Below are 12,378 nucleotides of genomic sequence, written 5' to 3' on the forward strand. Positions count from 1 at the left end.
AAATGCACAGATTTGAAAAATTGGGTCAATATTTATACTGCTACAATGTCAGAATTTAACAATATTTTATATTTTTATTATTTACTTGATTTAATCGTATAAATAGATTTTTTTTTTGATTACTAAAATAATTATTCACAGCAACCCTACAGGCCTTTAGGTCTAGCTCCATATCTAAACCTACATTTCTGCCATGGACTACAGCTGCTGGTCTCATTGAGTGAATTGTTGATCTCGTTTTTCTGTCTCCCGTCTTTTCTGCATGAAGCTTCACTAAACGACTAAGGGCCTGTGGTCATATGGTGGGACGGGTTTGCAGGTGATGTCTATGGTGATCACTATCTGAGTTCTGTTCATTTTTAATTCGATTTGGTGTAGAACTCCATCTGAAGCAAAGTCTGATGGAGGGGAAAAAAAATGTATGGTATTCTAGAATGCTGTGTAGGATATAAAAGTTTTTGCATGTCTTTCATTTTCATTATGAAAGACATGCAAAAACCAGAAGTCCATTAAAATGCTGTCTACATCGTTTTAAACTGTGATTGTGAGCGTGAGTGCGAATAAAAATAGCAATAGGTATTTTGTTCCATATAACACAGTAAGAGTGTAACCGGTAAACCTTCTATGGATGCAAACTCGACTAAAAACCCACCTGTTTAGGATTGTATTTGAAACGTAATCAATTACAAATTTATTGATGGAACCTGACTTAATGTCGTGTTTTGATTGTTGATTCTATGTTGCGTTGTGTTTCTGTGTTTGATATGATGTAAAGCACTTTGAAATGCCTTGCTGCTGAAATGTGCTATACAAATAAAATTTGATTGATTGATTATCTTTGGTTACACTTAGATAAATGTTGCATGTACTGTAGTTATTGCTGTTTTAATTCTCCACACATGCAAGGGCTGGCTTTGAAGAGTCAACAGTTTGATAGTCAGGTGACCTTTAGCCTATCAACAGTTTGCCACCATTTAATTTACCTGAATAAATATTGGTGTTCTACATTTTATCAAGAGGTTTAACAATTCCATGACCTAAATTTTTATATGACTTATGAAATTTCATCTTTTAGCATTCCTTTTTAAGTTTGAGAAATTAGTTGTGCTTTGGTGTGAATTGAATTCAACAGTTTTTGTGTTTGTGGCTTTATGGAAACTGATGTATACATTTTATTGAGGTTGCATTAAAGAAGTGCCATGCCTCCTGTTGGACCTGGTTTGTTGTTCGCCCATAGAGTCAGCTGGTGGTTTATTTTATTTGAGAAAGGGTTTTTTTTTTTAAACCATGTCTTGGTCAACTTTCTATTATTCCTATCCTGATTTGATACAGAAAGGACTCTTGTATTCACCATATCTGTGATCTCTGTCATGTTCACTTTTTTTCCACTAATGACCTGTTTATCTAAGCTGGCTTTAAATGCAACATAAGATGTTTGCACCAGTGTTACACCTGTGTGGCAGACAGAGACTTGCAGCTGTGCATTACAAGCCAGAGCTGCTGCTGGTGTGTGTGTGCTAGTCATGGCAGCAAAAGGCAAAGAACTTTGCACAACATTTTCCAAACAAACCAAGTACAGTAAGTTGAGTAATGCTGCAGCTAATGTTGGCTAAATCACTAGTTAATCCATGCCAAGATGGCATGGTTATAATTTCTCCTTAACTTTTCTCAGTTAAGGAGAAATTATTACCTGCTGAGAAAAAATGTATCTGCTGCAGGGAGAAATCAGGCAGGAATTGGGACAGGGTTTTAAGAGATTTCAGAATCACTCTCATTTATACTCCAAATTGTTTCCCTTGCATATACTTTATTTTTTACACATCACTGTCTGATTTTTGAATTTATAGAAACAGACTTCAGAGATTGGAAACATTATATTCTTAGGGATGGGAAATATGCTTGATTGAAAATTGTATGTCACTAGACTGTTTTGTTGTGCGTCATTTTGACTGATGGCCTCAAAAATATAGCATCATATTTTATTTTAACCGGGCAGGATTTAAATAATATTGGCATTTGCTATTCAGTTGCACTTAATTTTTATGTGGTTTACTTAATATTTAGCAAGTTGCACAGAGAATCCAGATCCCATCACACAGATGAACGTATGAACTTTTTCTCTGTTGTGATTAAAAACCACTGACAGAACAATGACAGGGTCTCTCCCAGAAAACCTGCTGAGCCCCATGGTTGGTACGTTAGGGTAGTCCAGCAGCGGACCACATATACATTTTTGGTGTTGAATGTTTAAAAGTTACAGAAATTCAGACATAAAAAAATCCAACCGGATCCAGACAGAGTCCATAGACATCATGTCTGAGCCTGATCCGGCCCGACTAATTGATTTTAATTAGAGGTCCCAGGCCGAATTAATCCCAGCATATTATTTTAATATTTTACTGCTTTTGTTTTTACTTACATCACAATTTCAGTACGTTGTGCAATTTCCATTTCCTGCTCCATTTTGTCACTTGTTACTGCAGGGTATGTCAAGCGCAAATCTTCCATTATATGTGGTTGAAAAGATCCTAGCTCACTTTTTACTTTCTGTAACAAGATAGGCGGTCTGCTTCTCCATTTAAACAATAACAGGATTAGCACAACATATCTTTCTCTTTAGTTTTCTCTCTTCTGTATCTACTGTTGGCTTGTTAAACACGCCACTTCAGCCAAAGTTTTAAATCCGCTTTTGAACCAGGCGTGCTCCAAAGCATCCTACCCATAACTCAACCCGCTGTCAGCTCCTAGTCAGCAAGATGCATTTAGTTAAGTGTCCATGTCAGAGTTGATATTTTATGTTGATTGATTTAGTTACCTCTGTGATGTATAGACAAATTACCATTCACGTATGTATGTAAGTAATCCTCTCCCACCATTTCCACTGTTTCAGGAAGCAGTGATATTGTAGGTATTCTTACATAATAAAATTATAATAATATCCTCACCTTCCTAAAATAGAAATTTTTTACAAGAAAAGGACTTTGATCATAATTTTAGGAAGGTGATGGTATATTTCCTTACCTTGATAGTATCTGAAATAACTCAGCAGTTTTTTGTTTTCACTTTTTCTCCAGATCTGCCCTGCAGTCGTTGTCATTGTGCGTGTTTTTGCCTTCCCTTTGCTGATGTCTGCCATTAAAACTCGCCTCTTCTCTGCTTGTATAGGTGATGACCTTGATGGTGCCATGTGAATGACCTTAGACCATGAAGCCCACACGCAAGCTGCTGTTTGTCCTGTGTGCCTTGCTGGTGCTGGGCTTTATTTACTACTCTTCTTGGAAGCTACATCTATACGTATGGGGACAGAATCCTCGTAAGTTGCTCCTTCAGTCTAACATTGAACGTTATTACTCACAAATTCACCCATCTTTCTTTGTAATCTCTTTGTAAAACCTTGCATCGTCTGTTTGAGTGTGAATGTCTATCTTGATGTTCTGTTTCACAAAAGCTCGGGGTGTCTGTTAATGTCTCAAACACGGTGTAGGTTTTCTTTCAGCTGGTCAGAGCTGTGGATGTTGCTGGGAGAGGATTGTAATCAGATTTACCCAGAAGGCCTGTGTTAAAGCTACCTGCATGTTGCTCACTTCCTGCACTGGCAGATACTAACATTCACTCCTTCTGAAAGAAGGTGTAGATGACATTTGTAGATTTTCACTCTGACATAGACACCGTTATTAATGTAACTGTCGTTAAACTGCAAGGAAAGACTTCTTCTTCTTGATGAAACACCACAGATTGTTACTTTTTGAGACGGGCTCTCACATTTTCAGTACGCTGTGCACCGTGCCCCATTTCCTGCTCCATTTTGTCACTTGTTGTTACTGCAGGGTGTGTCAAGCGCAAATCTTCTATAATATGTGGTTGAAAAGATCCTAGCTCACTTATTACTTTCTGTAACAAGATAGACGGTCTGCTCCTCCATTTAAACAATAACAGGATTAGCACAACATATCTTTCTCTTTAGTTTTCTCTCTTCTGTTAGAGAAGAGAGAAACTCAAAAAAGAGTTTTTTGAGACGGACTCAAAAAAGAGTTTTTTGAGTCCGTCTCAAAAAGCAAGTTTTATGACACGTTAACAATGAAATAAATAGAAACTGGATTTAGCTAAAATCACACTATGGACATTTTTATCCCCTCCTGCCATCTAACTTCTCCCTTCTTCTAATGTTTTTTTTTATTTTTTTGGAGGCTTTACCTATTGTGGTAATCAGGTGGTATTACCACAGCCACCTGCTATGAAATGTGGTTTAGCTTTTGAGTTGCAGCTCAGGAGGAAAATCTAGCAGATAGTGGTATCAGACTGGAGTACATCCTGCCTTTAGAAGTAACTAACGCTGGTATCCGGCCCGTTGCCAATATCGGTATTGAGAGAACACTCTCAAGAGTATATTGGGGGAAAATAGAACAAGTCAACTGTTTGTATTTTGTTTCACATTTAGAGCAATGAAAAATGTTCTTGATTTTTCACTACTAAACTCCTGTTTTATGAAGCTGGTTTACCTCAGGTTCCTTCAGCGGGACGCTGTCCTATTAGTGAACAATTGACAGTAGACAAGCTTGTTCTATTGCTATATTACAAAATAAATTAGTAATTGAACGTAACAGATTTTCAGATTGGTTTGCCTATGTTTTACAGCTCAGCACAGCAGCAGCTTTAGGATTGTGAAGCTTTCACAAATTCTAACTAAATGATGCACTAAACTTCAGTATGGTGAAATATTCACTATCAACAAAAGAGTAGTTTCTAAATATTTAATCAGATGAGGTTTGGTCAGTTTGGCTGATTTCCCAGTGCATTTAGAATCTTTAGATGCATCATGTCCAGACTAAATATGTACCGCCACTGTTGGCTTTATTGTAGAGGAAAAGCATGTTGAAATATGAAGCACAACTTCAGAAAACGACATTCTTCCTAAAAAAAAAAAGAAAAATTAGCCAGACAACATATGGAACAATGAAATGGTTGCTGCATTTTTTTTTTTTATGCAGTTAAAGTTTGGATTTGACAAATGGGAAACAGTAGTGAGGTTTTGTTTTTATCCCACATGGCCAAACTTAAGTCGATAGACCAGGCTTGCTGTAGGTAATAGCAAACCTATGTACTGTTTTCTGGCCTTCTCGTTGAATTGTTATGAACGTTTTAGAAATTGTTGAGGTTTCTTTGCTCTTTGGTCCCAAAAACTCCCCGATCTAACCACTGTAGATGTTTTGGTCAAATTTACATGTAGGTTCTCTGTGCTCTAATTATTCCCAGTCATGCAGCCTCATGTTCTATTCCAGTGGAAACTTCTGTAGTCAGGCAGCTTCCAGAAGCCTTTGGTGTCTTTTAATTTGATTAGTTTTGAAAGGTTTTATTTTTTTACTTTTTTACAAACCTTGGTGGTGTTCCTTCTTGGGTCCACCAGAGGGAGCTAGAATACTGCTCTTTAACTCTATTGGCTTGGCCTGCTGCAGACATAATTACGTGGAGAAACATTGTAGTCAGAAACAAAGTAGATCATATTTTGATACATCCTTCCATGTAGAAGGCCATCCTGTATGTGTTTCTGGGTGAATTTTGAATTTAACAATTGAGTTATTCTAAAAAACTAAAGTCATTAATTTTTTAATGTTTTGGTGGGACAGTTTTTTTTCTATCCATTTTAAATAACATATGACTTCTTTTCTATTATTTATTTTTCCACCTATCTATTATTTTACAACCATAGTGGGGTTGCCAAGGATGCTGGTGCCTATCCCAGCAGTCAACGGGTGAGAGGCGGGGTCACCCTGGACAGATCGCCTATCCATCAAAATCATGTAAACAATCATGCATGCACACACTCACACCAAAGGAGAATTTGGAGAGATCAATCAACCTGACAGTCATGTTTTTGGACTGTGGGAGGAATCTGGAGTACCCAGAGAAAACTCACACATGCACAGGGAGAACATGCACAAAAAAAGCCCAGGCCGGGATTCAAACCCAGGACCTTCTTACTGCTAGGCAACAGTGTGCAGCCCTTATTTATTTTTATTTCTGTTTTTTATGTAACTTTTTCTATAGATTACATCCCAACCATTTCATTTTAATGTATATGTGCTAGATAGCTGCTGAAAGCAAAACTAAAAAGTTCAATTGCTTGCAAAATAAGTTTAGAGCTCCCAAAATAATGGAGTAAACGACAACAAAAAAGCTGGAATTTATCTGTTGAGGTTGCAGCAGCTTATTAGCTGGTAAAGGGCACCATAAAATGGGCATCTGTACCCACTTTTTTGTTTTTCTTTTGTAATAGTTCCAAGGAGTCCACCTTTGTTGCAGATTAAACACTGGATCAACACAAGACTTTAATTTGAACCTCATACCAGCTCTATTCTGAATAAGGCATTTCTATTAAAAGAAAATGCAATTAAATTTAGTCTCCAGTCTTTAAGTTACATTTAAGAACAAACTGGGAGGGTAGAGAATTTTTTATTTTTTTTAACCTCTTTTTCATTGATAATGGAAGTGTAAACCTTACCCTGACACTTAAAATTCTGGAAATCCCACATTTGTTCATGTAAGCCCACAAGTTACCCAAATCTTTTGATATTTGTGTCCAATAATATCCCTTGATTAAGTCTGCTTTCTCCTTGTTCTAATGAATTTCCTGCTCTACTCTGCAATCTGGCAATGGCTGTACTCTACCTTTTCACTTTTTCATATTAATGTTCATGGTTTGCACGGACATTAGTCTAAAGTTCTACACTTAAACAGTGGACATATTTTTCATCAGTAACCTATTTCTTAAAAATGAATTAGTATTTACATTTATGCATTTCATTATTTTATGGTTAAATATGAGATTACATTTTTTACAAGGAGCGAACGCTTTTCACAAAGAGTTCTCTTAAAACTCATCAGGGAGCCATTGTAATTTACTTCTCTACTTCAAAATATTTAGTTTTCATAAAATGTCAGAGCACAGACTGTCCATGTCTGTTCAAATTCACTTCTGAGGGGATTTATATGTATATTTAAAATGATGGGTAATATATCTCAATAGAAGTTTTGTTTAGAGGTCAGAGATGGAAAATATCTTAAGAGAATTCTGGGACAGAGAGGAATTTTGAGAATATTATATTTCATCTTTGTTCTGTTGAATGAGCACATGCTTTTCTTATCAGTCATTTGATTAAAGAGGAGGTATTATGCATTTTCCAGGCACATAGTTTTGTTTTATAGCACAATCAAATGTTAAATAAATGCTATATATATCAAATATGACTGAAGATAAATTTGACTTCATAATTTAGCACTTTGAAATTGGGCCTTCAGGAGGCAACATGGCTCCTCTACTAACCCTTTAACAGATTTTTACCAGCATTACACTGAGAAGTGGCAACAGGTGTTTGCTAATTGCTGCTCGCTAGTCTGAAGGAGCTGTGTGGAGGAGGAGCGCTTTGTGAGAAGCTCAGAAACTTGGAAACTGCACCTCCGAGGAGGAACTGTATCCTGTAGGCGGTGCTAGATCCACCCGGGCATTTTACACAGTCAAATATGCATGAAAGAATCGAGGCAGCGCTCCAGGTATGTTTTTGACGAGGAAATAACATTATAACATCATGTAAACCTCAGGGGTTTATGTACTACTGCCCCTTTAATAGTAAATGCATATTTGTGCATTTTGTTGGTAGAGCTGTGTTAAAACATTACCAAACTGTTTATTGTCCTAATGCAGGGGTGCTCAAAGTCGGCCCTCGAGAGCCGGCATCCTGCACATTTTAGTTCTCTCCCTGGTTTAACGCACCTGAATCTAATGATGGCTCGTTAGAAAGCCTAAGAAGAACACTGGCATGACGAAAAGGTTGTTGGTACTATCAGGGAGAGAACTAAAACCTCGAGGGCCAACTTTGGCCATCCCTTTAGGCAGATAAAAAACTAAGTTCAGAGAGCTGGTGGACCACTTTTGTGAGGGTGTGATCGTCTCATCTGTAGTGTGAACAAAACAAAGGAGATGACTGAACTTTTCCTGTTTGTCTTGAAATCCATAAACACTGTTTCCATCGTGGGAGAAGATGTGGAAGTGGTGGAGTACTAATACCTCCATAAACACCTGGACAGCACAACAGACTTTCATAACAGCAAAGTTGTCAGAGCGGACTTTACATCTTGAGAAGCCTTAGTCCGACAGTGTTTTCAGTAAGGTGCTGCAGATCTTCTCCAAGTCTGTTGTGGAAAGTGTAATGTCTTCTGCCATCATCTGCAGCATCAGAGCCAGGAACCTAAGAAAACTCAACAATCTGGAAAAAGAAGGCCGGTTCTGTCGACTGTTCTGGTGATGAATGATGATCCTCTTCACAACACAGCAACAACACCAGTGTCTTCAGTCAGAGGCGTCTTTAAAGTCGCTGTAAGACAGAATGCTACAGGAGACCCCTCCTATCTCCAGTCTCTGGCTTCTACAGCAACTCATTGAAGAAACTTTGATAGTTTGAATTACATCGCCATTTAATTTCCCTTTTGAAAGTGATGAAGTACTTTAGATTTTTTGTAGAATTTTGTGTGCCTTGAGGCGTGATGCAGAATCAGCATCTCATGTGGTGATGGAGGCGTCTGGCTCAGTGGATTTTTTTTTGACTGATGGCTACAGCTTCCCAGTTATGTCCTTTTTGTGACAGATGCTAAACAGCATAAAATAAGTACCTTTTCTAGATTAGCACAGTGATGCTCATACGTGTAAGACCAGGTGCCACATGCACCCTCTATAGCAGGGGTGGTCAATCCTGGTCCTCGAGGGCCGGTGTCCTGCAACTCTTAGTTGTCTCCCTGGTCCAACACACTTGAATCCAACAGCTGAATCACCTCCTAAGTTCTCCAGAGTCCTGCTAATGACCTCATTATTTGACTCAGGTGTGTTGAAGTAGAGACACATCTAAAAGTTGCAGGAGACCGGCCCCCGAGGCCCGGAGTTGCCCACCCCTGCTCTATAGCTTTTTATGTGGCCCTCTAGACTCCAGAGGCACACAGAAATAGAACCTCCACTTTTTGTGAAATTTCCACAAAACAACGAACGCAAAAAGTCCCCGCAATTTTTCACGCTAGTGCATAATTGTGAGTTCATTTCACATTTTTCGCCGGAATGGGTCAAAAATATTGAGTTTAAGTGACTAACTCCCACCTGCAGGTGGCAGTATTTCATACTCAGCATTACTTGAGTATAATATACTCAAGTACTCGCTGTATCAATCATGTAACCCATGATTGATACAGCGAGTAACAAGAAGTCACATTTACTATAATACATGATGTAAGATAAATATAGCAAATTTTTTTGCAAATATTTATAAATTAGCTCTACGAAATCAGTGATTTTGATTACAAAAAAAAAACAACAATTGTGAAATCTTGGTGGGACCGATCAGTGAAAAGTTGGTCCATATTTAATTTTTAAAAGTACTTATCAAATGAAGATACGTTTAATTATTAATATTTTAACAGTTTTTAATGGGTTTTATGTTTGTTGTACATTCTGGCATAACCTGCCTTTTGAGAACATTCAAAATGGCCCAAAATTAAAATGAGCTTGACATCCCAGCCTTAAACAATCTGTTTATTGATATGGATGTTACAGCTGTTTTACCACAACAATTTATTTAAAATTTTGTTTTTATTGTTTTTAAAAAAATATTTAGGAATTTTTCTGATTAAATGTAAACAAGTTAAAAAAAAAACTGAGAAAAGCTTCCACAGCTGTGTCACTTAGAGGCAGCCTTTCTTGTGTGATTTATTGTATTTAAACCTGAGACACAGTACAGTGGGGAAAAATATAAATGCCTGTTCCCATTAATCAGAAAAACATAACCTTTTGAAAAAGTTTATTTCAAGTCTAGACCAGTTGTTGAGGCAATCTGTTGTAGGTCACGCTAATATTGCTCTAACGTTAGTACGTGTTTTCCAGCCCTCTGCTCTGAATCTCATTAACATTGAGCTCAGCAGCTGCACAAGGAGCCAGCCATAAATATTCTTGACCCCAGCTCGGTTTTCAACATCAGGGATCGCCTTTTCTCGTCTCCAAGGTGTAGTGATCCACCTATAGGGTTTCAGCCAGACCCGTTGAAGTTTACTAATTGGGGGAATTGGATCTTCCTGGGCTCTCACGGGGAATAGGTCACGTGGTGGTCATAATTTGTTATAAAAGAATACATGTTTATATTTTACAAAAATCTGTGCTGATTATTTTTTTCCCCCTCAGATTTTATGTTGCCAGACTAATCATTGACATGTGGATGAAATGACATTCCAGCTGTTCTTTGGTTATTTTGACTGAAGTGGGATGTTTATATTTGTCTTTTTTTGTGGGGATGCTAGCTCATTAGCAGTTTAGCTTTTCCCCTTTCAAGTGAAGCTAATGAAGTTATATGAACTGAAACTAAATTGAAGTATTTACTTCTTGCCAAATTCTTAAAAGCATAAATGGTTCTTTCACACATGATGGTCATGTTGCCAACATAAAAATGAGCAGGATCTTGGTGAGGCCTTCTGGAGTGCATTAAGAATGCAGTGGGCTGTCCATGAAGCATGATGCTCCACCAGAGTCTGATGGATTTCAGCATTCCCAAAGCTTCCAAAGTACAATCATTGTGGTTTATTATTGTTGTGTTAGATTATTGGAGAAGTTGGGTGGAGTGTTGGGTAGTATTGGTGGTTTGTTGGCCCTGTATGCATTGGTTCATTCCTGTCCTCACCACCTTGATTGGACCATGAATGCTCTGCTCACATCAGCAGCTGTGTAATAAATACTGCAATATGCATACACCCCTTTATACATGTATAACGGCGTGCGATTGCTGCTGAGGTTGGATTCAGATAAGAAGCCAACGCATCTTGATATGGCGCTGTGGCCAGGCTGTGCTAGTGCTGAAGCTGCACCTGTTACCTGCAGGTTTACCACCAAGGGGGCGAATATCGGCGCAGGGGCTTAATGTTGGATTTCTCTGATGTGTTCCTAAACAATGGTTTCCAAGTTTAATATAGCACGAATTAGCACGAAATTGCAAATTCATATTCATTATTCCTTCAAAAATGGACAAGTGCATCCTTCAGAGCCTTGTTGACAGCACTGGTTCTATCGCCAGTGTGTTGGTCAACCCGGGCCCCATCCACATGGTACATTTTTGTTGATGATTAAGAAATTATGTACATACGCAGGACAGGATGCAGCACAATTGAAAATGCTGTAATAGGTATGCCAGGCCATGCAGTGGCGCTGCAACTTTACTACATGACTACGCAACACACACCGGAACAACATTTGACGGCGCCAGGTTTATTTGTGAGAGTGAGGCGCATGCAGGATAGAGACATGGAGGTACGCCGTCATCGGTTTCTAAAAAGACCTGGCCTGTATTACCACAGGGAAACATTATTTTGAAAGCTGAACCTGCAAAATAAAAGCTAAACAGTAACGTCTTTTTTTTTCATAAACCATTTTGTGCTGTAGGATTTGCCTATTTTGTGTAAAGTCATGAGTGTAACTAACGCAAGGTATGCTTGGGACATGTCCCCTGCTTTTTCTTTAGCTGTTCCTTTATCTGTGGCATGCAGATAATGTTAGCTAAATGATTGGTTCATCTATACCAGTATATCTTATTAAGTTTAAGAATATGGAGGTTGTTGATTCCTGTTTTATATCCCTTGCTAGTTAGTTAATGCCAGGAATAAACCCACTCTATCCTCTTTAATTTATTTACAGAAGTTCTGCTCAGTGTTGCTTTCCACATATTTAAAAGAAATCTTTATTGTCAGAAATAACAGAGTCAGGGAGGATTCAGACCAGAGGCCAGGATCAGGACAAGTGTCAACTCAGGTAAGGAGGGATTAGAACTTGATGAGGAAAAGAGAAGGAAAGGGAAGGTTATGTGTAAGCAGTTTCAGCGGTTTTAAAAGACCATGTTACGTCAATAGTAAACCTCACGAAAATGTGCGACTTTGACAGCAACTTTTTGAAAAAGTTTAGGCCACAACAACCACAAAAAATTGCAACATCCTAGTGGGTCTGTTTGCTTTATTATCTACCAGTTAAGAGATGAGAACAACTTAATTTAATGTGGTACACAATTTACCAGTACAGTCGCCTTAATAATAACCAGCTGTACTTGGTCTGCCTCTATGGTCAAAACAGTTTTGTTGTTTTCTGGAAAGAAAAGTTAGATCTCTTCCCAGAGATCACCTGTTTGCTGTTTAAAGAAAGTTTGTCCCAGCTTTGTTAACATTTGGAAGAAAATGTCTTAAACTCATGCGAGTAAAACTCAGTCTTTCTCCTTCCTCCTGTACCTAGTTTGCATTGACCACACACCTTCAGACAACTTGACTGCACACATTGACTTTAAAAACCCAGCCACATTTGAAAACGACAAC

At 38.1% G+C, this 12,378-nt stretch overlaps 1 protein-coding gene across 8 annotated transcripts in view; it reads left to right on the forward strand.

The window, feature by feature from the left end:
- The window catches only part of st3gal3b (ST3 beta-galactoside alpha-2,3-sialyltransferase 3b), a 74,227-nt gene that overhangs the window by 15,629 nt on the left and 46,220 nt on the right, over window positions 1-12,378 (forward strand). For all 8 annotated transcript variants that reach the window (XR_003595898.1, XM_028020451.1, XM_028020452.1 and 5 more), the window contains one exon: window positions 3,166-3,313. Coding sequence is in view for 7 of the 8 variants with exons in the window: in XM_028020451.1 (XP_027876252.1) it covers window positions 3,205-3,313 (109 nt within the window). In the remaining variant the exon portion in view is untranslated. The remainder of the gene's footprint in view (window positions 1-3,165; window positions 3,314-12,378) is intronic.

This window comes from Xiphophorus couchianus, chromosome 6 (assembly GCF_001444195.1).
Source record: "Xiphophorus couchianus chromosome 6, X_couchianus-1.0, whole genome shotgun sequence".
NCBI lineage: Eukaryota > Metazoa > Chordata > Actinopteri > Cyprinodontiformes > Poeciliidae > Xiphophorus > Xiphophorus couchianus.